The 24586-nt window shown below is 46.7% G+C and overlaps 2 protein-coding genes and 1 pseudogene across 4 annotated transcripts in view; 1 reads left to right on the top strand and 2 right to left on the bottom strand.

Annotated features, from left to right (window-relative positions):
* PRMT7 (protein arginine methyltransferase 7) overlaps positions 1–24586 on the top strand; it is a 47051-nt gene that overhangs the window by 13601 nt on the left and 8864 nt on the right. For both annotated transcript variants that reach the window (XM_029201703.1, XM_029201709.1), the window contains exons 4-13: positions 2347–2496; positions 8705–8813; positions 12681–12793; positions 16753–16994; positions 17192–17372; positions 20436–20563; positions 20976–21111; positions 22113–22196; positions 22586–22633; positions 23307–23396. In XM_029201703.1, coding sequence (XP_029057536.1) covers positions 2347–2496; positions 8705–8813; positions 12681–12793; positions 16753–16994; positions 17192–17372; positions 20436–20563; positions 20976–21111; positions 22113–22196; positions 22586–22633; positions 23307–23396 — 1281 coding nt within the window. The remainder of the gene's footprint in view (positions 1–2346; positions 2497–8704; positions 8814–12680; positions 12794–16752; positions 16995–17191; positions 17373–20435; positions 20564–20975; positions 21112–22112; positions 22197–22585; positions 22634–23306; positions 23397–24586) is intronic.
* On the bottom strand, positions 4053–6038 carry LOC114883748 (ras GTPase-activating protein-binding protein 1-like). Its single transcript, XM_029201722.1, has 2 exons — positions 4664–6038; positions 4053–4454 (listed from the first exon to the last, which is right to left on the bottom strand). Exons 1-2 carry the CDS (start codon positions 5606–5608, stop codon positions 4053–4055), a joined length of 1347 nt encoding a protein of 448 aa, XP_029057555.1. The 5' UTR covers positions 5609–6038.
* Positions 15993–16618, bottom strand: LOC114883754 (annotated as a pseudogene). Its single transcript, XR_003790664.1, has one exon. The product of XR_003790664.1 is annotated as a COMM domain-containing protein 6 pseudogene (transcript).

Below are 24586 nucleotides of genomic sequence, written 5' to 3'. Positions count from 1 at the left end.
GCTCTAGCCATCCCATGAGTTTTGATATATAGTTTTAAAAAAATTACTCAATTCTAGATATTTTTTTTAATGCAGACCAAGCGCAGACCTCAGGCCCAGCAGAAATCTGCATTTTTTTGTTTGTTTGGTTTTGTTTTTTGGCCTTGCCATGCAGTTTGTGGAATCTCAGTTCCCTGACCAGGGATTGAACCTGGGCCATGGCAGTGAAAGCCCAGAATCTTTACCACTAGGACACCAGGGAACTCCCTAGATATTTTCTAATTCCCTTTTGCTTTAGTCTTTTACCTGTGAGTTTAAAATTTCTTAGTATTCAAAAATCTTTTTTTCTTTAGTTACATTTTTTTTTTTTTTGCGGTATGCGGGCCTCTCACTGCTGTGGCCCCTCCTGCTGCGGAGCACAGGCTCCGAATGCGCAGGCCCAGTGGCCATGGCTCACGGGCCCAGCCGCTCCGCGGCATGTGGGATCCTCCCAGACCGGAGCACGAACCCGCGTCCCCTGCATCAGCAGGCGGACTCTCAACCACTGTGCCACCAGGGAAACCCTTGAGTTACATTTTTGTTATTGAAATTTCTAACTTGATTGTACTGTGGTCAGAGAATATTGCCCTTTTGATACCAGTCCTGTATCAAAATATCAAAATATAGTCCTGTATTAGTTCATTTTCTACTGCATAACAAATTATCCCCAAACTTAATGGCTTCAAGAGTTATCTCAATTTTTTTTTTTAATTAATTAATTTATTTTATTTTTGGCTGCTTTGTGTCTTTGTTGCTGCACGTGGGCTTTCTCTAGTTGCGGCGAGCAGGGGCTACTCTTCACTGCGGTGCATGGGCTTCTTATTGTGGTGGCTTGTCTTGTTGAGCACGGGCTCTAGGCATGCAGGCTTCAGTAGTTGTGGCATGCAGGCCCAATAGTTGTGACTCTTGGGCTCTAGAGCGCAGGCTCAGTAGTTGTGGCACAGCAGGCTTAGTTGCTTCATGGCATGTGGGATCTTCCCGGACCAGGGCTCGAACCTGTGTCCCCTGCATTGGCAGGCAGATTCTTAACCACTGTGCCACCAGGGAAGTCCGTGTCTCACAGTTTTTGTGGGTCAGAAATCTGGACTCAGCTTAGCTTGAGTTCCCTGCCTCTGGGTCTCTTATAGGCTGTGATCAAGGTGTCAGCTGGTAGGGGAGTCATCTTAAGGCTCAACTCAGGTGAATCCACTTCTAGGTGTTGGCCTCTTTCTTTTTTAATATTTATGTATGTATGTATGGCTGCGTCAGGTCTTAGTTGCGGCATGTGGGAATCTTCGTTGTGGCACGTGGGCTTCTCGCTAGTTGTGGCCCGTGTGCTCAGTAGTTGCAGTGCATGGGCTTAGTTGCCCCTCAGCATGTGGGATCTTAGTTCCCTGACCAGGGATTGAACCCATATCCCCTGCATTGGAAGGCGGATTCTTAACCACTGGACCACCAGGGAAGTCCATGTTTGGCCTCTTAATATTGCTTACTGACTTGGCAAGGTCATCAGTGCCTTTAAACAGATTTACACATATTTACCCCATCATTTTTAGTTATTTTCAACAGAAGGGTCAGGGTACTTAATCAGCCAAACTGTTATAGAGAAAAAAATGTGTCTGCTTAAGCTACTAAGGACCTGAACTAAAAATGAAGAAATGATTTTGTGAGAGGAAAATATTTTTTAGCCCAGGAAGCTGTATGAATTAGAGTCCAGTGAGGAGACCAAAAGCAATGTTACATATTTCAACAGAGGGAATTTAATAGAGGGAATTGGTTACACAGGTGTGGGAGGGCTGGGAGGCACCAGGGTAGCCTAGTGATAGTAACTGCAGAAAGCAGTCCCCTTTCCTAGGGCTGGGGACACAAAGGGAGAAGACTGGGGTTTCCAGAACCTAGATATGTGGAGGAGAGGTTCTGTGAGGCTAGTGCTCAGATCTCTGAGAGGAATTTCTGCTTGAGTGCTGCTGCTAGCTCTGAAGGGCCCAAGGAGAGCCCTTATGTGGGAAGGAACAAGCTTTCTCCTACCTTCCAGTCACCCTCTATTTCCCCTGTTGTCCAGTCCTAACAGCTGGAAAGAGGAGAATGTAGTTTGCAGAGCCCTAGCCCCAGCACGTCTAAGCAGAGTATAGAAGAGTGGATGTGAAGGGGAGAGACCATCGCTTAATTTAAGAGGTTGACCCAGTGCCCCTGGAGCCTCAGGAGTCCTGCCCAACTCAGCCAGTGTAAGTCACAGAGGTTATAGGGTCATGACTTACACTGCTGCTGCCAACCATGACTTCAGAACTTCACAAAGCACTTATTTATAAAACTGGTATGAAATAACAACTGTTTCTCCCTTTTTCTTAGAATATGAAATATTACCAAGGTATCCGGGCTGCTGTGAGCAGGGTGAAGGACAAAGGACAGAAGGCCTTGGTTCTTGACATTGGCACTGGCACAGGACTCTTGTCAATGATGGCTGTCACGGCTGGTGCTGACTTCTGCTATGCCATTGAGGTGAGGCACACTCTTCACATGTGTGTCCTGTGTCCTATGTGGGAAGTTCTTTGTGTCCCTTGCACTCTGCCCATCTGTTTGTTCACAGACAGACGTTCATGGAGTGTTCACTCCATGCCAAGCACAGGGTCAGGTTTGGAGAACACAGAGATGAATCAGACACAGTTCCTTCCTCCAGGAGCTCATTGTCTTCCCTGAAAACAGCGGTTCTCAGCCTTGGCTGCATGTCAGAATCACTGAGGAACTTTAAAAAAGCTAATGTCTAGTCAGTCGTTGTCATGTCCTCCCCCCACCTACCCATTTTTTTTTTTTTAAATCAGGGGTGATATTATTATTATTATTATTTATTTATTTATTTATGGCTGTGTTGGGTCTTCGTTTCTGTGTGAGGGCTTTCTCTAGTTGTGGCAAGCAGGGGCCACTCTTCATCACGGTGTGCGGGCCTCTCACTGTCGTGGCCTCTCTTGTTGCAGAGCACAGGCTCCAGACGCGCAGGCTCAGTAATTGTGGCTCACGGGCCCAGTTGCTCCGCGGCATGTGGGATCTTCCCAGACCAGGGTGCGAACCCGCGTCCCCTGCATTGGCAGGCAGACTCCCAACCACTGCGCCACGAGGGAAGCCCTAGGTTTTTTTTTAAATTCTTATTTTTCTTTAAACAATTGCCAAGACTGGAATCAAAGATAAATAGAAGGCACAACACTTTTGCTCTGGTTTTGTGTTATTCAAATTTAAAAAAAAATTTTTTTTTTTTACAAATACAAATTAAACATGAAAAAATTACTTCAAAAAAACCCTAACAGTTCAAGAAAAGCTTATCAGTTGCATTCTAGACATTTAAAACCTATTTCACAATTTAAATTTCAGTGGTAAAAACAGTAGGTTTTGGAACTGTTTTGTGACCACGTATCCAAAGAAAAACTCCACTAACACCTTTAATTCAGTTTTTAACCATACCAGAGAGAATCTAAATTGTCAATTTTTCCAACAGCAATTTTTCCACATCAGAAGGTAGTAATGACTCTCAAAGAAGAGACAGTTTGGGTTCTTCCTGCCTTAAAAGTGTTCATCAAATCCTGTAATTCTCACAGGCTTTTGAAACATGTAGAAGATAAGTAAGAAATATTCCAGTGAATGAAACATACCAAATGTCAGTAATAAGCAAGACACATTCCTTTGGGGAAACTGTTTAAAAGAAAACCAGTCTGTATATGCAAATAAGACAAGGAAATGCAGTCTTTTTTTTTTCTTCTTTAAAAATCCATTTTTCCTAAAATATCATTCCACAAAATTGGAAGTGAAGGACTAAAAGGTGGCGGGGTCGGGGAGAGAGGGGGAAGGAGCACACACCATTAATACAAAAAGTAAAATTGTACAAACATAAGCAGTGTATCATACACTAGAATCAGATTCCAAGATACCAAAAGTTGGCTGAAGAAATTCACCATTCTGTGGGAGCTAGGGTTTGTACTGCTGCCTGAAGATCGGTGAAGAGCAATTCACTGCCTTGGAGCAATGCCCTTTCCCACTCCAAATCCTGGTTTCTGCACCATGCCTCCTTAGGGGGTGCCTGTCATCCCACCACCGAGCCCACCTTGAGGGCCTCCAGGTCCCTGCAGGCAGTTATCTCGGCGATCCCCTTCCCGGACGGTTTGAGTCTTCTTTTCTTCCACATTCAGGCAGACCTCACCTCTGAACATGATGGGCCTGTTGCTAAGCACCTTCTGAACAGGCTCAGAATCATCAAACACAATGAACCCAAAATTGGGTAATTTCCCACTGCTGTTAATACGCAGCTCCACCACATTCCCATAATTTTGAAAAAAATCTTTAAGCTCTGATTTGTCCACCTCATGAGGCAGGTTGCTGATAAAGAGCTGGTGATTGTCAGGGTGTCTCACGATTCTTTGGGGTTCAACATCACCTTGCTCACCAGCCTCACAGACTGGTCTAGGTCCCGTCTGGAGAGGAACATTTGTTTTTGTTTTTGTTTTTTTGCGGTACGCGGGCCTCTCACTGTTGTGGCCTCTCCCGTTGCGGAGCACAGGCTCCGGACGCGCAGGCTCAGCGGCCGTGGCTCACGGGCCCAGCCGCTCCGCGGCATGTGGGATCTTCCCGGACTGGGGCACGAACCCGTGTCCCCTGCATTGGCAGGCAGACTCTCAACCACTGTGCCACCAGGGAAGCCCTGGAGAGGAACATTTATTCGCTGTTCTCGAACCCTTTGATCCCTCTGAGGCCTCTGTGGTGGAATTTGAGATTGAGGCTTAGACTCTGGACGAGGCTGTGAAGCTGGTACTTTAACAGCATGAGGTGGTATCCCAGTAACTGGAATAGCTCCACTGGGTGGAAGGTTCTTGCTGGTCACAGATGTCCAAGAAAAGGTTCTCAAGTCCTTCTGCACTGTCTGGGCTATGTCTGCAGGAGAAGAACTCTTCTGAGCATATTCAGGAGCAGTTTCTTCCAATACTGGCTCAGACTTTTCCTCTTGGACTTCAGACACAGGTTTTTGCTCCAGTTCTGGTTCAGGATCAGGCTCTGGTTCAGCAACAGTTTCTTCTAAATGTTCTTCTAAGTCACTGCTGACAGTTTGATCATAGAAAGTTCCAGAATCATCAGGTACCACCTCAGGTGTCTGCTGTCTTTCTTCAGGTTCCTCTACTTCTTCAGATTCTTCCTCAGGCTCAGGGACAAAGCCACCAAAGACCTCATCTTGGTATCTGAAGATATCATTGTGAACATAGAACTTATTTTCAACAGAGCTCTCAGGAGCAAGGACAAAGGTCTGCATGAATCTCCTTAAAACCTGGGTGTTATTAGAGAGCAAGCCCATCACCTGGACCACCACACGGTCATTCAGAGTGGCATGAGCATCGACATGACGGATCTTAGTGTGGCAATTGGTGACGTTTTGTGACATCACTTTCCTATGGATTTCTTTCTGTCCATAGACTGCATCTGCTGGCTTTCCATTTGAATCCAATCCCGCATGGACATAAGAAGAGTTCTTTCCATGAAATCTGTGTAGCATGTCTGGGGCCTGGTTCAGCAGTGTGTAATACTGTCTCACAAATTCCCGCCCGACCAGCAGGGGACTAGGCTTCTCCATAACCATTGCTTTGGTCGATTCAGCCTGCACAGCTGAGCGGGAGAGGAGCAAGCTCTGCTCCACAGCACGGCAAAAACAAAAAACTCAATTAGATTTTATTATCTTTGTAAATGAAGAAACTAAGACCCATAGAGTTTAAAGATGTAAGTCCCACAGTTAATAAGTAGGAGAGCTAGACCTGGAGCTTGGTCTTTTTAGTTCCTAATATGGTGCTGACTCCACATTGGTAGCTTTGATGGCAGGGTGTGCATGTATGTGAGAGTTAGTTTTCTAGTGTGGGTGTCTGGGGTGGAGGCAGGGATGCCATTGACTGGTAAGAGGAACTCAGAGGACGATAACTTACTTTGCAGGAAAGACAATGCATTTCATTTTGGATGTGTTGAGTATGAGAGAGACAGGTCTTGTGGCAGGAGCCAGTATATATGTGGACTGCTAATTAAAAATATAGGGTGAGAACATACTTTTCGATAGAATTGGTAGGACTGTACTCTTAGGTTTTTCCATATTTTTACATCACTTACCTGGATTTCTAATTCTCTTGCTACTCTCGCCTGTGACTCTCAGACCTCTTCCATTTGATTCTTGACATCTTATGGTGGCCTCCCAGTTTTTGTTTTAGTGACTACCTGTTTGATCCTCTGTTCTTGTCTGTGGATTGCCCTGTGGTTTCAGCTCTGCCTGAGCTGCATGGCAACAGGAAAGACAGGTGCAGAAGAAACAGTGAGAGAGAACCTGCTGGTCCCTATAGACGGAAGTCTGAACCTTGAGAGAGTTGCATATATAGTGGATTTGGGACTCACTTGCTAAAGATGTGACAGGTGAAGCTGGCAGTGTAGGAGGCTGTCCACGGAGAGAGAGTACACTGAAAAGAGCAGACCTTGGAACACGCCTATGTTCAGGGGGCTGAAGGAAGAAGAGTGGCCATAAAGTCAAGTTCAGACAGACACAAAGAGACCCTAGAGGGTAGGGGCAGACTGCATAGAAGTCGTGAGAAAGAGGGAGTGGTCAGTCGGTGTGGATGTTATAGAGCAGCACTGTCCGATAGAACTTTCTGATGTTGAAAATCTTCTATGGCTCTACTGGCCAGTATGCTGGTCCCTAGCCACATGTGGCTGCTGAGCACTTGAAATGTGACTAGTAGGCCTGAGGAACTGAATTTTGGAATTTTATTCAGTTTTCATTTACATTTAAATAGCTACATATGGCTACTGTATTAGGGCAGGTGTAGAAATTGAGCAGGATGAGGACTGAGAAAGCTGTGGGTTGGCAGCTAGGAGGTTATTGATGACCCCCCTTTAGGTGATATTTTCAGGAGAGTAAGGTTGAGGAATGGATGGAATATAAGAAATCACAGACATTGACTGTAGGCTTCTCTTTTAGTACATTTGAAAAGGAAGGAATATTTGGGGAAGGTGCATTGGTTACAGTGATTTCTGTGGCAAATGCCTTGAAAACAAAGCATGGTCCTGGCTTCCTCTCTTTCTTTCTCCTTTTTAAGGGCAAAAAGAACTTTCCCAGGCATCTCTAGCAGACTTCTCTTTAGGTATCATTGGCCAGAGTAAGGTTAAATGCCATTTAACTTACCTCATTGACCTTAGACCAGACAGATGCACCACTTGAAAGAAGGTCAGTTCCCCAAACTGATTTGAGCGCCAGGAGAGGACACAGAATGATGTTGGGAAGTCAGCTTCAGGGTTCATTCCAGATAGTGTTTGGGGTGAGTTCTTGAGTTCTTGGTGGCTGAGGAGGAGGCTGTGAATGACAGAGCCTGAAGGGTCAGTGGAAGAGATGAATGATAAGTCAAGAGGCAGGAGGGCTGAGAGGATGGTGTGAGCTTGTGATACTTCTGGAGTGGAGGTAAACTGATAGGTGAGAACTGAGGGTTTGAGGCCCTCAAACTATGGATACATCAAAACCATCAAGCCAGAGCCTAGAAATAATTTGAAACAGATTGTGAAGATTTTTTTTCCCTAGCTGAGCACATATGCATTCTTTATAGAAGAATATAGCATTTCCCTTTTGACTATAATAAAAGAAATACGTGATCATGGCAGAAAATATGGATGATGCAGAGAAGGTCTTAGAAAAAAATGGAAATCTTGTCATCGTGACCAGGCACTTAATCATTTTCAAGAATTTCCTTTCTCTGTGTGTGGCCGCATGTGCATCTGTATGTTTTATGCAGTGACGTGGTTGGAGCTGTGCAATCTAAGTTGGGCAGGCTGGAAAGTAAGAGTTGGAGAAACTTATGTTTAGGGACATGTGAAGGGTTCAGGGAAGACTTCTGTTGGGGGGGATTTGTGCTGCCCTGGAAAGTTGGGTTTGCTTGCAGGTGGGAGTAGGGCAGGGAAGGCTCAGGCTTGCCTCCTGCACAATGAGGACATCCGCGTGGCTGTAGCGTTGGTTGTGTGTGTGTATGTGTGTATCGGGTGGAGGATGGAGGGTGTGGGAGGGGAGTAAGGCTGGGTAAAGTAAGGTGGTCCACATTTTGGAGGGCCTCAAATACCATAAGAAAATATAGGCTGTGTTCTGCTAGCAGTAGGGATTTGAGACAGTTTTGAGCAGGAGGGTAACCTGCTGCTCACACTTAACATCTACTACAGTTACAGTCTCACTTTCCTCTAGAGAGCACATACACTTCCTGTCCCAGGTCACAGATCATGGTTTTGTGAGGCAAGTCCCCTTCCTGGTTCCCTCTAGCATAGCACTGGCACCTGCCATCCTTACTAGGTAGTGCAGCCTCCTTGGGAGCCCCCTGTATCCCTCCTGTGCCTGGCATGTAATGGGAAGGCCCAGCTGCAAGTTAAACCCAGCGGAATTTCATCCTTTTGTATTCATTTCCAAGACACACATTTGGAGAAGTATTTAAGTTACATAGATGAAGTCTTGTTTATTTATCAAATGAACCCAAATCAGCCCAATGAAGTATTTTGCCTGTATCAAATGGTAACAAAGGTACATTTTGTGTATTCAGGAAGAAATTCTGTAGTGTAGGCCTCTTTTAGTACAAGTCATAGGACCAGAATCAAGGCATATCTTGGGTTTTAGGATGTTATTTAATTTATTGCTCGTTTTTACTTGGGTTTTGTCTCTAATTTTTAGGTTTTCAAACCTATGGCTGATGCTGCTGTAAAGATTGTGGAGAAAAATGGCTTCAGTGATAAGATTAAGATTATCAACAAGCATTCCACTGAGGTGACCATAGGGCCAGGTAAGATCAACACATCCTGTGTCAAAAGCTTTACTTGCTCTTGTAGGAGAGAGGAAAAGGTTTATTCCAGTTTGTGGAATAGATGTACCCAGGTAATCACAGAGACTGGGGCCTCTCCATGTGCTGATCTGAAGATAAGCACTTTGCTTTTCTGTTAGTTTATTTCTCTACTAGTTAAAACAAATCAGGAATGAGTAAACCAGAGCTAATCAAGTATAAGAGTGGTGATGCAAACAAATGAAACCTTTTGCTTAAGCAAGTTGGAATTCAGAATTTATCTGAATTTTGCGTTTTATCAGATAGAAGTAAAACTAAGTTGATAGTAGAAAGAGGTTTGCTTAGTTCCGATATCCTGTCTCAGTATCCAGTGTGATAGATTTGCCTGTGTAGCTCGGTCTCTCCAGGTTTTCAGAATATTTTTTATAGTTTAGGAATTTGAATCAGACTTCTAACATTTCACATGCCACTGATACTGGAAGAGCACAGTGGACAAGAAGCTTCTAGGGGGACTTCCCTGGTGGCACAGTGGTTAAGAATCCACCTGCCAATGCAGCTGACACAGGTTCAAGCCCTGGTCCAGGAAGATCCCACATGCCACGGAGCAACTAAACCCGTGCGCAACAACTACTGAGCCTGCGCTCTAGACCCCGCGAACCACAACTACTGAACCCGTGAGCCACAGTTACTGAGCCTGTGTGCCACAACTACTGAAGCCTGTGCACTTAGAGCCCGTGCTCCGCAACAAGAGAAGCCACTGCAATGAGAAGCCCGTGCACCGCAACGAAGAATAGCCCCCCTTGCCACAACTAGAGAAAGCCCACAACTAGAGAAAGCCTGTGTGCTTTCTCCTATTGAGAAAGCTCCCCTAGCTCCCCCTATTGAGAACCCTTGTTCTAAGCAAGCTTTAGCCATACTAGTACAGTGTGACCTTTCTGGGGTCTCTGCTGAATGCCTGGGCACTGGCTAATCAGAACTAGAATGTTTCTTAGTCCTCTGAGCTCTGGCAGTTGTTCAGCTTATAGCTACGTGGTCATCCTTTGCTCGACCTTCTAGAGGCTTAGCCTGTGTGTGTGTGGATATAGTCAGCAAGAGACATGAGGGGAACCCTCTGCAGATTTCTGAAGCCCTTTTTCTGTGTAACTTCCTGTCCGGCTCTCTCTCTGAAGTGTAGCCTCCTCCACTCCCTTGAACTCTTTGCTGTCTCCTTATTCAGCAAGACACTTTGCTTGGCTTCTCACTCTGTGTACCGAGTACCATGGTCTGGAAAGTGCCTGCTGGCTGGAAGCCAGGGCAGTAGTAGGGGTCACTTTGTTTCCCATTGTTCAACATCTAAAACCACTTGTTTCATATGTTTTGCAAGGTTTTCTAGTTGATTATGGTGGTGGATAAGTCTGATCCCAGTTACTCCATTTTGGCCCAAGATCTTGAGAGAGCGGAGACTCACCTGCCGAGCAGCCTTTGCCGTGTCACTCACTCTGTGCTCTGCCCTGTGCCTCCTCCAGGCTGTGTGTTGTTCACGCCAGCCCCCTCTTATGTTTCTTAATATTTTTCTATGTAGTGCTTATGACTGCAATAATGAAGTAATTATGTAATTATGTATTTAATGTCTGTATCCCCACACAGCTGAAGCATCCTGAGTTCATGGACTGTGTAGTCTTATTAATATTAATTCCATCCCATAACTTGGCACAGGGCCTGGCACATGAAAGAATTCAGTCATATTTGTTTAGTGAGTAGATTGTCAGCTTTGCTTGGTCCTTAACCCCTTGTAAATGGGACTTTGTTTCTACTTCTTCAACTTGACAAGTGGCTTCCTCACTGCCCGGGCTGATGGTCTTTTCCCTGCTTTACAAACACTGCAGCTTTGGTACTTCTGCCATTCAGTCCTTCTGAAAACTCTCCCTTCCCAGGCCTCAGTGACATCTCCCAGTGTTGGTTGTCCTTTGCACCTTCCTTTTTGCTCCCAAATGCATATTTCCAAGCTTCTGTTCTGAGCCCTTTTAAAAAATGGTGTCTGAGTTTGTTGCCTATTCCCCAGAGATGGGTTACATGCTGAGACGTGTAGCAGCCAACTTGGGGTGGCACTTATTCATCCATCCAGTCATTTGGTGAAGACTTCTGAGGCACCTGGGGTAACTGCCCCTCCTCTGGCTCCCGCTGCACCCTTATACATTAGTACTCAACAGGCTCTCAAAAAGTATTTGTTGAAATTCATTAGATCATAAAGCTTTATTTTTGAAGAAGATTTGGGCAATAAATCATTTTAAGTTACATAATTGGCTTAAAAATTATTCAGAAGGTAGAATTGGTAGGGCTTGGTGATTGATTAGATGTAGGGTGACAAAAAGGGAGGAATCAAGAATTTAGCTAACATTTGCTGACTGTTACTGGGTGCTCAGCATTGTTCTAGGCGCTGGGGTGCAGTGGTGAACAGGCCAGTCAGGGATCCTGTTCTCCTGGAGCTGGTCAGTGATGCCCAGGTTTCAGGACTGTGTGACTGGTGATGCTGTTCATTGAGAAGAAATGTTGGACAGAGAAGCAGGTGTGTGCAAGTGGGGTGGTTGGCTTAGTATGGGACAGTGTATTTCAGTTGGAGTTTGGCATGATATCAGAGAGGATGGGCAGTGACCCAGGAGGGTGGTCTCTGTGCCAGGAGACAGAAGTTTCTTCTCAGCCTCCTTTCACGTTGTGCTGCCATTGAGGACACGTGTACTTCATAGGAGCTGGATAGGTTTTACCTTTGTTATTTGAAACACCACCAGGTGAAGCAGATCTTGTAACCTACCACTCTTTTACAGATGAGGTGACTTATGGTCAGGACTGAGGGTTCAGGGCTAGAAAGTGGGATCCAGGCCCAGCTCTCTATGACTCAAGGCTCAAGCTCCCTCTACTGCGTCCTTCTTTGAACCTCTTAATGCTGCTCTTTTCTCGCTTCATCTGTGATACTTGTCTTCTGTGTAGGGAAGATGAGTGGGCTTTGTCAAATTGTAATTCATGAGCCATTAGGAGTGTTTACAGTTAATTCTCCATGATGAATACCCCTTCCAAAGTCAGTTTTATCTGGGCTCATTAAAAATTGTAATTGTAGAAGTAACATTACTTTACATTATATTATAGAGGTTTAAAAAATAGAGTTAACAGAAAGACCTTCCATAGTCCTACTGTCCTTAAAAAACTGTTATTTGGGGGATTGTTTGGTAGCAAGAAACTAACTTAATTAAGGGGGATTTAGTGTAAGGAACTGGGGTTTCTGAATCCTGGATCTCAGTTGTATCATTGCGTATCAGTGGAATCAGCCTCTCTCTTGCTTTAGTTTTCTCCCCCTCTCTGCAGCCTAGAAATATCTGAAGTACCAGCATTCAGTTTTGCTTTTCAAATAATTTTTGCTAATTTAATAGTTAATAGTTTAATTGTTTGTATCTCTCTAATTGCTAATAAGAATGAAAATTTTTTCATGTATTTGATTGATTTGCTTTCTGTTTTGAATTGTCTATTTGTATTTTTGCCTGGTTTTCTTCTTGGGTGTTCGTAGTTTTCTTATCAGTTTTACAAGTCCCTTGTATTATTAAACATACAGAAAAATTGATAGAGTAGTATGGTGAACACCCATGTTCTCTTAACCAGGACTTAGGAGTCACTCGTTAGCATTTTGATGTATACATGTTATGTCAATGTGGATTTTATTTTATTTTATTTTTTCTGAACCGTTGAAAAGTCAGTTGCAGACATGATGACACTTCTAAATACTTCAGCATATGTATGTGCTTTCAATTTTAGTGACCTATTAACCTTTTATTTTTACATATTTGCTGTTAATATTTGTTCCAATCTGTTGCTTGCTTCTGACTCCTTCCTTTTGTTTCTCAGATGGTGACATGCCATGCCGTGCCAACATCCTGATCACGGAGCTGTTTGACACGGAACTGATTGGGGAGGGAGCACTGCCCTCCTATGAACATGCACACAGGCATCTCGTGCAGGTAGGGGACTGAGGGCCTCCTTCGGGCAAATTGCTGTGATCTCAGTTGACTCACACAGCTCTCACTGACACACCACGCTCTACATAGCCTGAGCCCTCAGTGCCTCTCTGTACACCTTAGGGCAACCTTTGATTCCTACGAGATTCTGACTGTCCTCAATTATGACTTCTGTGCTTCTTGAATGCCACGTCTTAGTAGGTTAGAGTCAAAAGACTAGAAACTATCTTCAAATTGAATTCAGCAAACATTCTTTTAATGTCACCTGTGTGTAAGGTGTTCTAGCATCCAGGGAGAAGTATAAGCCATTCTTCTTGCTTCTATATCCACACTAGTCAGCAGTGGTAAGGACTTGATGGGCCAGATGGAGAGGTAGGCAGAAGCACCACTGACATTTGGTTTAGGGCTGGTGGAAAAGGTCAAGGCTCAGGAAGGAGATGAGGGCATGTGTGGAGAGGGTGGAATTTGGAAAGGCACTGAGGAAAAGGAGAGATGTCCCAGGTGGAGGACCTGTTTGGTAGGTCAGTGGGAACACCAGCCTAAGGTGCTTGTAAGCTAATGTGGAGAATGGGGTGGAGGATAGAAGACCTTGAATGCCAGGCTGTTCCAGATGAAGGAGTTTGGGTGGTGATAATCTTTGGCAGGTTTTTGTGTTTTTAATAAATTTGTTTGTTTGTTTTTATTTTTGGCTGTGTTGGGTCTTCGTTACAGTGCACAGGCTTTTCTCTAGTTGCGGTGAGTGGGGGCTACTTTTCGTTGTGGTGCTCAGGCTTCTCATTGCGGTGGCTTCTCTTGTTGTGGAGCATGGGCTCTAGGCACGCAGGCTTCAGTAGTTGTGGCACACAGGCTCAGTAGTTGGGGCTTGCGGGCTCTTGAGCACAGGCCCAGTAGCTGTGGCCACAGGCTTAGCTGCTCTGCAGCATTTGGGATCTTCCCAGGCCAGGGCTTGAACCCGTGTCCCCTGCATTGGCAGGCAGATGCTTAACCACCGCACCACCAGGGAAGCCCCGACAGTTGTTTTGAGAAGGGAGAGATATGCTGAAAATTTTAGCTCAGAGATGTTGGTCTTGCTTTTTTATGAACATAAACTGGGAGGTGGAGACTCAGAGGCAAAGGCCGGCTGGGGAGGTGTAAGTGTTTGCTGCTTCTGCTGGCACCTGCCATGTGGGCACTGTTCACATGAGCCCGTAACTGTCTTGGCCCAGTATTCTTTTGAGGGGTACTTCGTACCCCTGGAGTGAGGAAGGGGGCTCCTTCCAAGGCATTTGGGGCCCGCATCCACATTACTCATGTGGTCAGCATGTGATGGTGATCGTCCTCCAGCTCCCCATCCTGCGTGAGATGTCTTGTTGTCTCCAAAATGCAAAATTCTTCCTAGTAACTTTGGTAGAAATTATTTCTGTTTCTCCACATTAAAACCATCAATTAGATGAATCCCTGAAATAGAGAACAAGGATATTCAGAATTATGTTAATGTTGTTCAATTTGTCTTTCTCTAATTCATCTAGTAATTAAAAGGTGCACAGGCAGCCGTCCTCAGCTTCCTCTCCCAGCTGGCCCGTAGCAGCCAGGTGTGCACTGTCCACTCTAGTCACTGTCCCCATCTGCCGAGCTTGAGTCTCAGCTTGAAGGAGCTATGGCGGCACACAGTCTCCATTACCCTGTCCCTTTTTCTGCCACATTGGAGGTCATGGAACTGGGGTGCTGGAGTGTCTGACAGATAGTCCATGTGGTATTGCAGTGACCCAGGAATTGATCTCAGAAGACACATTATTGGTGCCTTCATTTTGCAGGGCCTTTTCTGAGTACCAAGAATACGAGGGTGAGCTCCTGGGGAGGCAGGTAGGTGGGCAGGTGGTCACAGTACAGTTTGAGGTCCACGCTGATGGTGGTCGGTGGGGTGAGGTCCTGCCCCTCTGGTGGGAGAAGGCGGGGAGGTTGGGGAAGATGAAGCATGAGCTGAGTCAGTCTTGAGAGTGAGCAGGGTTTGGCCTGGCAGCTGGGGGGAGTCGCGGCAGAGGAGGTCAGCCTGCACAAAGATGTGAAGATGAGTCAGATTATGGGTGTGTGGGAGGCAGGGTAAGAGAGAAGGCTGAAGGGCTGGGCAGGGCCTGACCAAGAAGGGCCCCTGTGCTCCAGAAGGCCATGTGGTAGCTCAGAAGGGTTTTAAGCAGAGGATCAGTGTCAGATTTATGCAGGCAGGCATGTGGAGAGCAGCTGGGGTGCAACACTAGAGGCAGGAAGACTAGTTAGAAGGTGGCTGGAGTTGTCCAGGTGCTGGGCTGAGGTAGGCCTTGGTCAAGGCCATAGCAGTGGAGCCCAGAGAGGTAGACTCGGGGAGGAGGAAGGTGGTCAAGGACTTCTGTTACTTAGATGTGGAGGCATTGAGGATGATGCCAGGGTTTGAGGTGTAGGTGACTGGCTTGGATGGTAGTGCTCCCTGTTGACTGGGAGGAGGACCAGGCCTGGGAAGGTGGGGGAGAGGTGAAGGTGACTTGTTTGGTTTAGACAGACTTTGAGCTGAGGATCAGCCAAGTAGAGAGGACCAGGAGGCATTTGGGTACATGTATTCGGTAAATGAAGATGGAGTGGTTGAGGTCAAACGGGAGAGTACATGGTGGGAGAAAAAGATGGTCCAGACCAGGTCTCTGGGGAATTCTCTCTGTGAGGGATGGGCAGGGGAAGCACAGCTTTGTGAAGGAGACAGAGAGGGAGAGCAGTGCTTCTCATCCAGAGCTGTGTCTGGAGACAGTTTTGATGTCACAACTGAGAGGTGGTGCTACTGTCATGTTGTGGGTAGAGGCCAGGGATGTTACCAAACATCCTACAATGCACAGAGCAGCCCCCACAGTAAAGGATCACCTGATCCAAAAGGTCACTAGTGCTGAGGTAGACAAACCCTGTGCTTGTGCTTTCTGTGCAGTAGCAGCTGTGAGTGTTCTCTTCATGGCTTGGCCCCTAGTGCCTGGCATGTAGAGGGTGTTGGATGAATGAGGCAGGAGGGAAATCGGATGAGGGACTGCAGCCAAAGCCAAGTGAGGAGAGTGGTCGGCAGTGCCAGGTGAGGCCAGGAGGTCAGGTCGGTTGAGGATGGACACTTGTCCAATTAAGATAGAATTCACATACCACAGAGTTCTTCACCCTTTAAAGTTTCCAATTCAGTGGCTCTTAGTACATTCACAAAGTGTGTGGCAATCACCACTTTGTAATTCCTGTTTGTCTGATTTTCTTTTTTATTATTTAAAAAAATGGAAAACCAAAAGTGTAATTTTCATTCAATAGATATCATTTGATCCTTAGGCAGTTTTGTTGCAGAAAGTAAAGTCCATGATTTTAGAATGATGGTAGCAATTCATCAACCAAGTAATCAGTTTTCACACAGTTTCAATAATTGCAGCAGTTTCCTTGAACTGTCTAGAAATTCTGAAACTGTGGAATTGTCATTTCGAAGGACTTGTTCTTTACTTGGCCTGAATGATCTGCCACTTTGAGCATCACTGCAACATAAGGATACTTAAGTGATCTGCAGCTGTCTGAGCTCACAGCCATACCCAGCTTCCACTGAAAATCTATGAGCTGGTTGGTGACCTTGGCCTTAGCATCCAGCTGTGGCTCACTACACCCCTCCATAGCAGCGCCCTGGAATCCCACCACCCACTCAGGTGGAAGCTCCTGGGGCAAGGTTTATTTTTGAAATATTCAAGAGTGTCAGGTAGCTAGGAACTTACCTGACATAAGTCGTCTTAGGCATAATGTGTATTCTTTCTGAAGTCTGGTTTCTTCTGTTCCCAAGGGCATTGGCTGAAAACAGTTCACTGTCCTAATAGTGATAAGGCATTAGATGTTACTAAACCTGCCTAATATTAGGGAATAAATCTCTTTTGCTCAATGGGAATTACTGTGGGTCAACGTAACTGGTTATTTTTTTGTTCTTTTGTTTTACTTTTTTAATATAAACTTAGAAAAATTGTGAGGCAGTGCCTCACAGAGCAACCGTCTACGCACAGCTGGTGGAGTCCAGGAGGATGTGGTCATGGAACAAGCTGTTTCCCATCCGTGTTCAGACCAGCCTTGGAGAGCAAGTCATTGTCCCCCCCTTGGAACTGGAGAGGTGTCCTGGCGCGCCCTCTGTCTACGACATTCAGCTGAACCAGGTGTCTCCCACTGACTTCACTGTCCTCAGCAACGTGCTGCCTATGTTCAGGTACCAAGGAGCCACCCAGGGTCATGGCGTTTGGAGACACTTGGTGAATTGCGGTCTTTGGCAGTTCTTTTTGAGTTCATTTTGACACCAGGAGTCCATTGCAAACAAGTCTCATTGCTGGTGAGGTCACCATAAATGCTTAAAGATGGAGTGTGTGAGCTTAAAATATGCTTCAGTTCCTGAATATTCTTCCACAGTGTGGACTTCAGCAAGCAAGTCAGTAGCTCAACAGCCTCCCATAGCAGGCAGTTTGAACCTCTGGCATCTGGCCAAGCTCAGGTGGTTCTCTCCTGGTGGGATATTGAAATGGACCCTGAGGGGAAGATCAAGTGCACCATGGCCCCCTTCTGGGCACACTCGGATCCAGAGGAGCTCCAGGTAAGAGGCGGGAGCTGAGCACGTTTTCGTGGAAATCAGGAAACTTGTCCACTTTTGGTCCTGGGAAAGGAGCATGTTGAATCTTAGATTCCTAAGAATTTAGAGATAGAAGGGACTATGTTAGAATCAATGTCAAAGAAGAGTTTAAAAGAAAAAAAACCAAGGCTAGCTGTAGTAAGATATAAGATAGACCTTTCAGGCCAAGTTCATGGTCAACACCAGTGGTCACAGTGAGCCATAGGGCAGCTTTGGTGTGCTGGCTCTCCCCTCGTCCTGGTACAGCCACTCTTAGACCTGCCCACCGAGTAATCCAGGGGTCCTCAGATTAGCTTGTGATAGAGAACTACAGCCTGTCTACAGCCGCATTTTCTGTGACCTCAGAATCTACCTTCTTCAGCTCAATGGAAAGTGGGGAGGATGTGAACTACAGAAAAGGAAATACATATTATATTCCTTTTTCTTTAAAAAATATTTTTCTTAATTTTATTTATTTATTTATTTTTCGGCTGCGTTGGGTCTTCGTTGCTGCACACGGGCTTTCTCTAGTTGAGGCGAGCGGGGGCTACTGTTTATTGCAGTGCACTGGCTTCTCACTGCAGTGGCTTCTCTTGTTGCAGAGCACGGGCTCTAGGTGCGCGGGCTTCAGTAGTTGTGGCTCTCAGGCTCTAGGGCGCGGGCTCAGTAGCTGTGGCGCATGGGCTTAGTTGCTCCATGGCACTTGGGATCTTCCCGGACCAGGACTCGAACCTGTGTCCCCTGCATTGGCAGGTGGATTCTTAACCACTGTGTCATCAGGGAAGTCCAAGAACCATGCAGATTTAAACTGCAATGAAATACTGTTTTTTGTGTATTAGTGAATAAAGTTCAGAGTTTGCATGCTGTTGGTGGAGCCGTGGGGCAGTGCAGGAGGGTGATCACCAGAGCGTTGTGGAGTGCAGCAAGGCCCACAGTCGGTCAGGATGGGACGTGACGCCCCTTCTAGGCATTTAGGCTCTGGATGGAGCTGCATACGTGTAGAATGACATGTGTGCCAGGATACTCACTGCAGCCCTGATTAAATAGAAAAGACTGGAACAGCCTAGAGGCCACCAGCAGGGACTGGCCAAGTCCATTTTCCTGCATCCACGCAGAGGGTGAGGTGGCTGTCTCTGCACTGATGTGGAACAGTCTCAAGGACAGATCAAGTGAAACAACGAGAGGCACAGAACAGTGTGTGCTGTGCCAGCGTTGGCGTTATTAAAAATAAGAATATATGTGTTTATCAGCCTTTATGTGTGGTGCATGTATGCAAGGGTATCTTGGGAAGAATTCACAGAAATTGGTAAAAATGGTTGCTTCTGGGAAGGGAGCTGGAGGTTAGGGGTGGAAAGGAAACTTATTTTTCACTCCATGACCCTTTTATATCTTTTGAGTTTTCTCTCATGTGCATGTATTATCTACCCCTCTGTACACAAACACAAGGGAAGAAAGTGAGAAAGATGCTTCAGGACCAAGGAATCAAATGTTCCCTCCACCTGGGAGGTCTTGGGCACTGTCCTCTGTGTGTTCTGACTTCCTGTTCCCACTTGCTGGGCACTGGCTTGGCTTTGATTGCTCAGCTGCTGGTTCTGGGTGTATACATGGTGACTTCAGGGAAGGCCTTAGCATTTCATCCTGCTCCCTGAGTTACTGCTCAGTCCAAAGGGTCATGACTGCTGTGCGATTTCAGTCAGTCCTCCTGGGCCCTTGAGCTGCCCCGGCTCCACTCTGCATAGCCTCAGTCCTCCGTAGGCTGAGAGCGTGTGTGGGGTGTGGGGTGTGTGTGTCTGAGGGGGCGTGTGTGGTGTGTGTGTGGTGGGGTGTGGTGTGGGGGGGAGGTGAGAATTCTCCAACAGAATTGAGGTTGGCACTGGGCTGCTTTCTTCCCCTCTAGGAGTGTGGTAATTGCAAAATTAGCATAAGAATTTCATTAAAATGTTAATACTTCTCATTTTTATATCTTCAAAATGCTTCTATGTGTATTTTCTCCCTTGAATCCTCATATAAGACATGCTGGGTAACCACACAAAGCCAGGCGATGAGGGGAGCAGGGCCTCAGGTGTAGGCAGCCTTGGTGGGTGCTTGTTCCCAGGTGTCCTGACTGTGGGGCTTGTGTCCTTCCTCTACCAGTGGTGACTTTTGGACTGTTTCGAATTTGAAGAGCTGCTAATGAATCTCCCTCATGACTTCGTTAAACTGCTTTTGATCAGCCTCAGACAGTGGATTCTGGCTATCATAGCTCTTTAGCATTAGGACTTGGGAGGCTGGTGTGTGGGAGGGACATGGTGACAGGGAAGCACTGTGGGAGCCCGGGAGGGGTCAGGGAGGCATAGTAAAGAATGAATAACAGGTTTTAGAGGATCTCTTTTTCCTCCTTGTTAGTGTTTATTTTTTCCAGAGTGTATCTGGTTAGATTTTAATTTTCTAGCTTTTACATTCAAATAGACATCTTAGATAGATGGGAATGTTATTCACCTGTCTTTAATTTCAAGATCAGGTAGGATAGAATGTGTTGACTGAAAAAAAAAAAAAACACAGTGTGAGAGTTGTGACTTTATTTGAAGCCAGATGAGGACTGTAGCCTGGGAGACAGCCTCTCAGCTCTGAGGAGCTACTCTGAAGAGGTGTGGGTGGGGGCAGGAGGTCAGTATAGGCATGATTTTAGTGGAGGGGAGATACTTGCAATCAAGTACACATTTTGGCAGAAGGTTCCTGCTAGTCACGATCACACACACACACACACACACACACACACACACACACACACACACACAGCAGAGGCTGGAGTCCCCTCCCCTGAGCCCACCTTGAACTGCCCTAGGCCACATTCTATCCTTCTGAAGCCAGCAGTGTTCCAGCAAGATTTTGAACCTTTAGCCTCTCTGACTTGAGGATTTTCTTCTTTATCTCTTTGGCCATAGTAGCTATCTATAGTCCACACAGTGGTTTCCCTGCAAATTGATTTTTGAATTGGGTTTTGGCCCCCGGATTAGATGCATTGCTCTTGTTGCAGCTTGGTGATAGCTGATTCTCTTCCTGTTTCAGTGGCGGGACCACTGGATGCAGTGTGTGTACTTCCTGCCAGAAGAGGAGCCTGTTGTCCAGGGCTCAGCCCTCTGCCTGGTAGCCCACCACGACGACTACTGTGTGTGGTACAGCCTCCAGAGGACCAGGTGTGCCCCAAGCCTCATTGGGTGGGGCATTAGGCTTGTGACACTGTGCCTTTATATAAATTCCCTGTCCGGACCCTGTAGAGGTTTGAGTGGGCACATTTGTATCTGAACAGAATAAGAGCGAAAGTTTGTGACTGGGTATTTCAGTGCCTGTTTGTGTGTACTCTGAAGAGGCTGCCCCAGTGGCAGGACCCCCATTTGGAGCAGATATATATGAGAAGCCTTGAATTGGAGGGCCCTCCGACCTCTAATGCCCACTCCACAGCCAGTGCCTAGACTCCTGCCCCCTAGAGGACCATGCGTGTGTCCCCTCTCCATCTCGATTTCCCTGGGGCAGGTCCCTGTGCCGTGCCTTCATGCTCGCTGGTGCCTAGCAGGTCATCACCCTGTGTCTGTTCATTTCCTGGCCCAGCCCCGAAAAGGATGGGAGAGCCCACCCAGCACGCCCTGTGTGTGACTGCCAGGCTCACCTGCTCTGGAACCGGCCTCGGTTTGGAGAGATCAATGATCAGAACAGAACAGATCAATACGTCCAGGCCCTGAGGACGGTAAGTGTCCAGCCCCTTAGGTGGTTGTAGGCCAGGAGGGGTTTGTCCCATGGACCCGACCGAGCTCATTGCTCACTTATGATTAGCTGGTTTTGTTTTCTGTGCTCCCTTCTCTGTCCATGAGTGGCTTCAGCCGGCTCCTTCTGAGTGGGCATTTGGGCAGAGGCCAGGGAGCTTATTTCTGGACTAACTGAGGGCTTGTTCTCTGCTCTTCTATGGGAGCCTCTCCCTGGCCCCTGCCTTACCTCTGGACACTTTGCCTTTATGGTCACCAGCAATTCCTTTGTGTGATCCTTGTGGATTCAGCCACCCCATTATTCCTCTCATCTGCTTCCTTTCTAAAATTTTCTAGAATGTAAATTTTGTCATGTAACTCTCCTGAAAGACCTTTGCTCCCTGCTACCTGTAGAAGGGGTCTCTCAGCCTGGGGACCACACACAAGGTTTGGACGGGGGTCTCTGGACCCCTTGGAGTCATATGCAGAAAAATATGTGTGCACGTATGCATATGCGTGCATTTTTGGGGGGAGGGAGGGTCCCAACCATCCTAAGTTTCTCTCAGAGGGGTCTGTTGACCCATAAAGGCATTCCTGCTTTGGGGAGTCATTTGACATGCCTACAGCTTTCTGTGCTGTGACCAGGTAGGGAAGAGGCCTGTGGTTGTGGATTGGGAGGTTGCCTCTGATAAACAGGGCAGCCCTTCAGCTGGGCCTTCTAGGATGGCTTGAGGACAGTCTTTCCTGATGGTGGGGAGAGGTGAGGGAAGTGGTTGTGTTGGAGTGGGGGGCTGGTTACCACCTGAGCCTGGGAGGCAGGTATGACTGGTGTGAGGGCATAGGAAGATCCAGCCGGGCTGTGTAGGGGATGGAGTGAGGAGGAAATCAAGATTGAATAATCACAGAGTGAGTTAGGGGGTCAGATGGGAAATGTTCCTGTCAGTTTGTCAACAGGAATTTCTTGACATTGTAAGAAAATCTGTGCTGAGGTTGTTCTTTTCTGCAGGTGCTTAAGCCAGACAGTGTCTGCCTGTGCATCAGTGATGGCAGTCTGCTCTCCATACTGGCCCATCACCTTGGGGCAGAGCAGGTACTGGACACGTGCCTTCTACCAGGTTCCTGACGGCCGCTCTTGAGTTCAGGTGTCATGTGGTCTGGGTACATGGTTTTGTGACCAAAGCTCTTTCAAGTGCAGCTGCCACATATGTGGCAGGCGTGCTTGTGTTGGTGGCTAAGGGGTTGTTGCCTCGTGTGCGGGCAGGAGTCAGGCTATAGCTGTTGCCCCATCGCCACAGCTCCCGAGTCTGAGTCTGCCACCTCGCTAGGCTCAGCGCAGAATGTTGTACTGTCCCAGGGGGATAATGAGCACAGGTAGAGTTAGTTAGATGTTGTCCTCTGCCTTGGAGTTGCATTTTAATCTTTGTTTTCTTTCTCTGTTAAGTGCACCTCCTACAACTAATAGCATGGTATCCTCTTCAGGTATTTACGATAGAGAATTCAGCAGCTTCTCATAGACTGATGAAAAAAGTAAGTGATAATTGTTGTTACTGAAATAATGAGGGGACCTGTGGGGCCTGCCTTCCTGAGTCTGGGATTGATCGCTTTGAAGCAGTGCTGGTACCAAGGGAACTGGGAGAAGTAGGAGCTGCCGGTGAAGTTCTTGTGACTCCTGAGTCGAGAGCTGGCCTGGAAGTCTTCTAGGGCTGTCATTGAATAGCAGTGAGCGTTTAGACTCTACTTTGTTTGTTGTGGCTGAAGATGTTTAGGCTTCTCTCCTCAGTTCACATAAAAAGAAAAAAACTAAAGTCTTTGTGGTGATAGAACTGAATTTGAGATTTGTTTCTGGGGCACCAGCGCCCACGGAGTCACTGCTCACAAACTGACCTGACTGGTTGGTTCTGTGACAGTGTTTCTCCTCCTGGCCAGTGATTCCCTCTCTGAAGGATAACCTACCTCCACCAGAACTACAAGCCTACAGCTAAGTCTTGCCAATGTGCCTGCAAGAGAAATTTCTTTTGCTCTTATGACATTTTGCTCCTGATCTCATCTGAGGTCTGTAGGAGGCCTTTGGATGGGAGAAGTTCTGCAAAGCAGCTGAAAGTGGTGCTCCAGAACTGTTTGGCCAGAGAACTGCACACAGATAAAGGAACTGAGATGTTCTTTTTCTGGACAAAAACAATAGTTTTGTTTTCTCTCTAAGATCTTCAAGGCTAACCACTTGGAAGATAAAATTAATATAATAGAGAAACGGCCTGAATTATTAACACCTGCAGACTTGGAGGGTAAAAAGGTAAGTAGTGAGTGCTCTGCGTTTGCTCTGGACAGCACGGCTCTGAGACAGCCTGACTGATCCCTTCTCCGGACCTCACTGTGTGTCCCCCAGTCACTCACCAGCTAAGGACTCGCCGCTGTTGAGGATGTGGTGAGGTTTGCAGAGATGCCTGCTGAGCAAATACTTGCACAGCTCTCAAGTGGCTCATGGCTGCTCCTTCAGCAACGGCAGACGAGCTCTGCTAAGAGCGACTTCGGCACATCGTGTCCCCTCCCTTTTCCCTTCACAAGCAGTGCTGTGCACGCTTCCGCCTCCCATCTGTTCCTCAGTCCCCCGTGTGCCTCCGAAACTGCTCCCGGCCCTCAGTAACCTTAGCTACTAGACACGGTCTCCTTGCCGCTTCATCTCGCTGGCCTCCTGCACCCTCACAACAGGGGCCTCTCCCTCCTCAACATACTTCTCTTTAGGCCCTTAAGAGGCTGCCTTTCCAGGGTTTCCTCTTCTCTTTCTGGCTGCTCCTTCTCAGTCCTTCATCGGTCTCTCTTCCTTCACTTGATCCTTCCCTGCAGGTGTCCTTGGTGCTCTCTTCTTGTCTGTCCTCTCCTCTTCTGTTGCATCTCCTCTCGGGACCATCACATCCCTTCCCATGTGGGAATCGTGGGTGTCCAAGCCGGGTCTTCAAATCTCACATATCCCACAGGCCCTTCAAGCTGGAACCTGTCATCTTTCTTGCCAACATTTTTTTTAACCCCTTTATTGAGATATAATTGACATACCATAAAATTAACCCATTCCAAGTGTACAATTTGAAGATTTTTTAGTAAATATAGAGAATTATATAACTGTCACACTGTCTAGCTTTAGAACTTCCATCACCCAGCCCCTAGCCCCAGGCAGCCGCTGATGTGGTTTCTCTCTCTGTAACTTTGCCTTTTCTTGGCATTTCATGTGAGTGGAATAATACAATATATGGTCTTTTGTGTCGGGCTTATTTCACTGTTCATGGCTGAAAGTTTCATCCGTGTTGTAGAATGCGTCAGTATTTTGTTCCTTTTCAATGCTGAGTAATGTTCCAGGGTATGACTGTGTGATATTTGGTTTACCCATTCACTTGTTGGTGGACATTTGGATTGTTTCCAGTTTTTTACTATTATGAATAATGGTACTGTGAGCATGGGTATGTTAAGTCTTTGTGAGGGTTTGTGTTT

This window comes from Monodon monoceros, unplaced genomic scaffold (genome assembly GCF_005190385.1).
Source record: "Monodon monoceros isolate NGI ecotype Baffin Bay Population unplaced genomic scaffold, NGI_Narwhal_1 Super_Scaffold_10, whole genome shotgun sequence".
Taxonomy (NCBI): domain Eukaryota; kingdom Metazoa; phylum Chordata; class Mammalia; order Artiodactyla; family Monodontidae; genus Monodon; species Monodon monoceros.
The sequence above is the reverse complement of the archived record's forward strand: the minus strand, read 5'-3'. Positions and strand labels throughout refer to the sequence as shown.

Coding starts and splice junctions, on each gene's coding strand:
- LOC114883748 (XM_029201722.1), bottom strand. CDS start 5,608: ATGGTTATGGAGAAGCCTAGTCCCCTGCTGGTCGGGCGGGAATTTGTG. Junction 4,455..4,663: donor AGGGCTTCCCTGGTGGCACA/GTGGTTGAGAGT, acceptor GTTCCTCTCCAG/ACGGGACCTAGACCAGTCTG.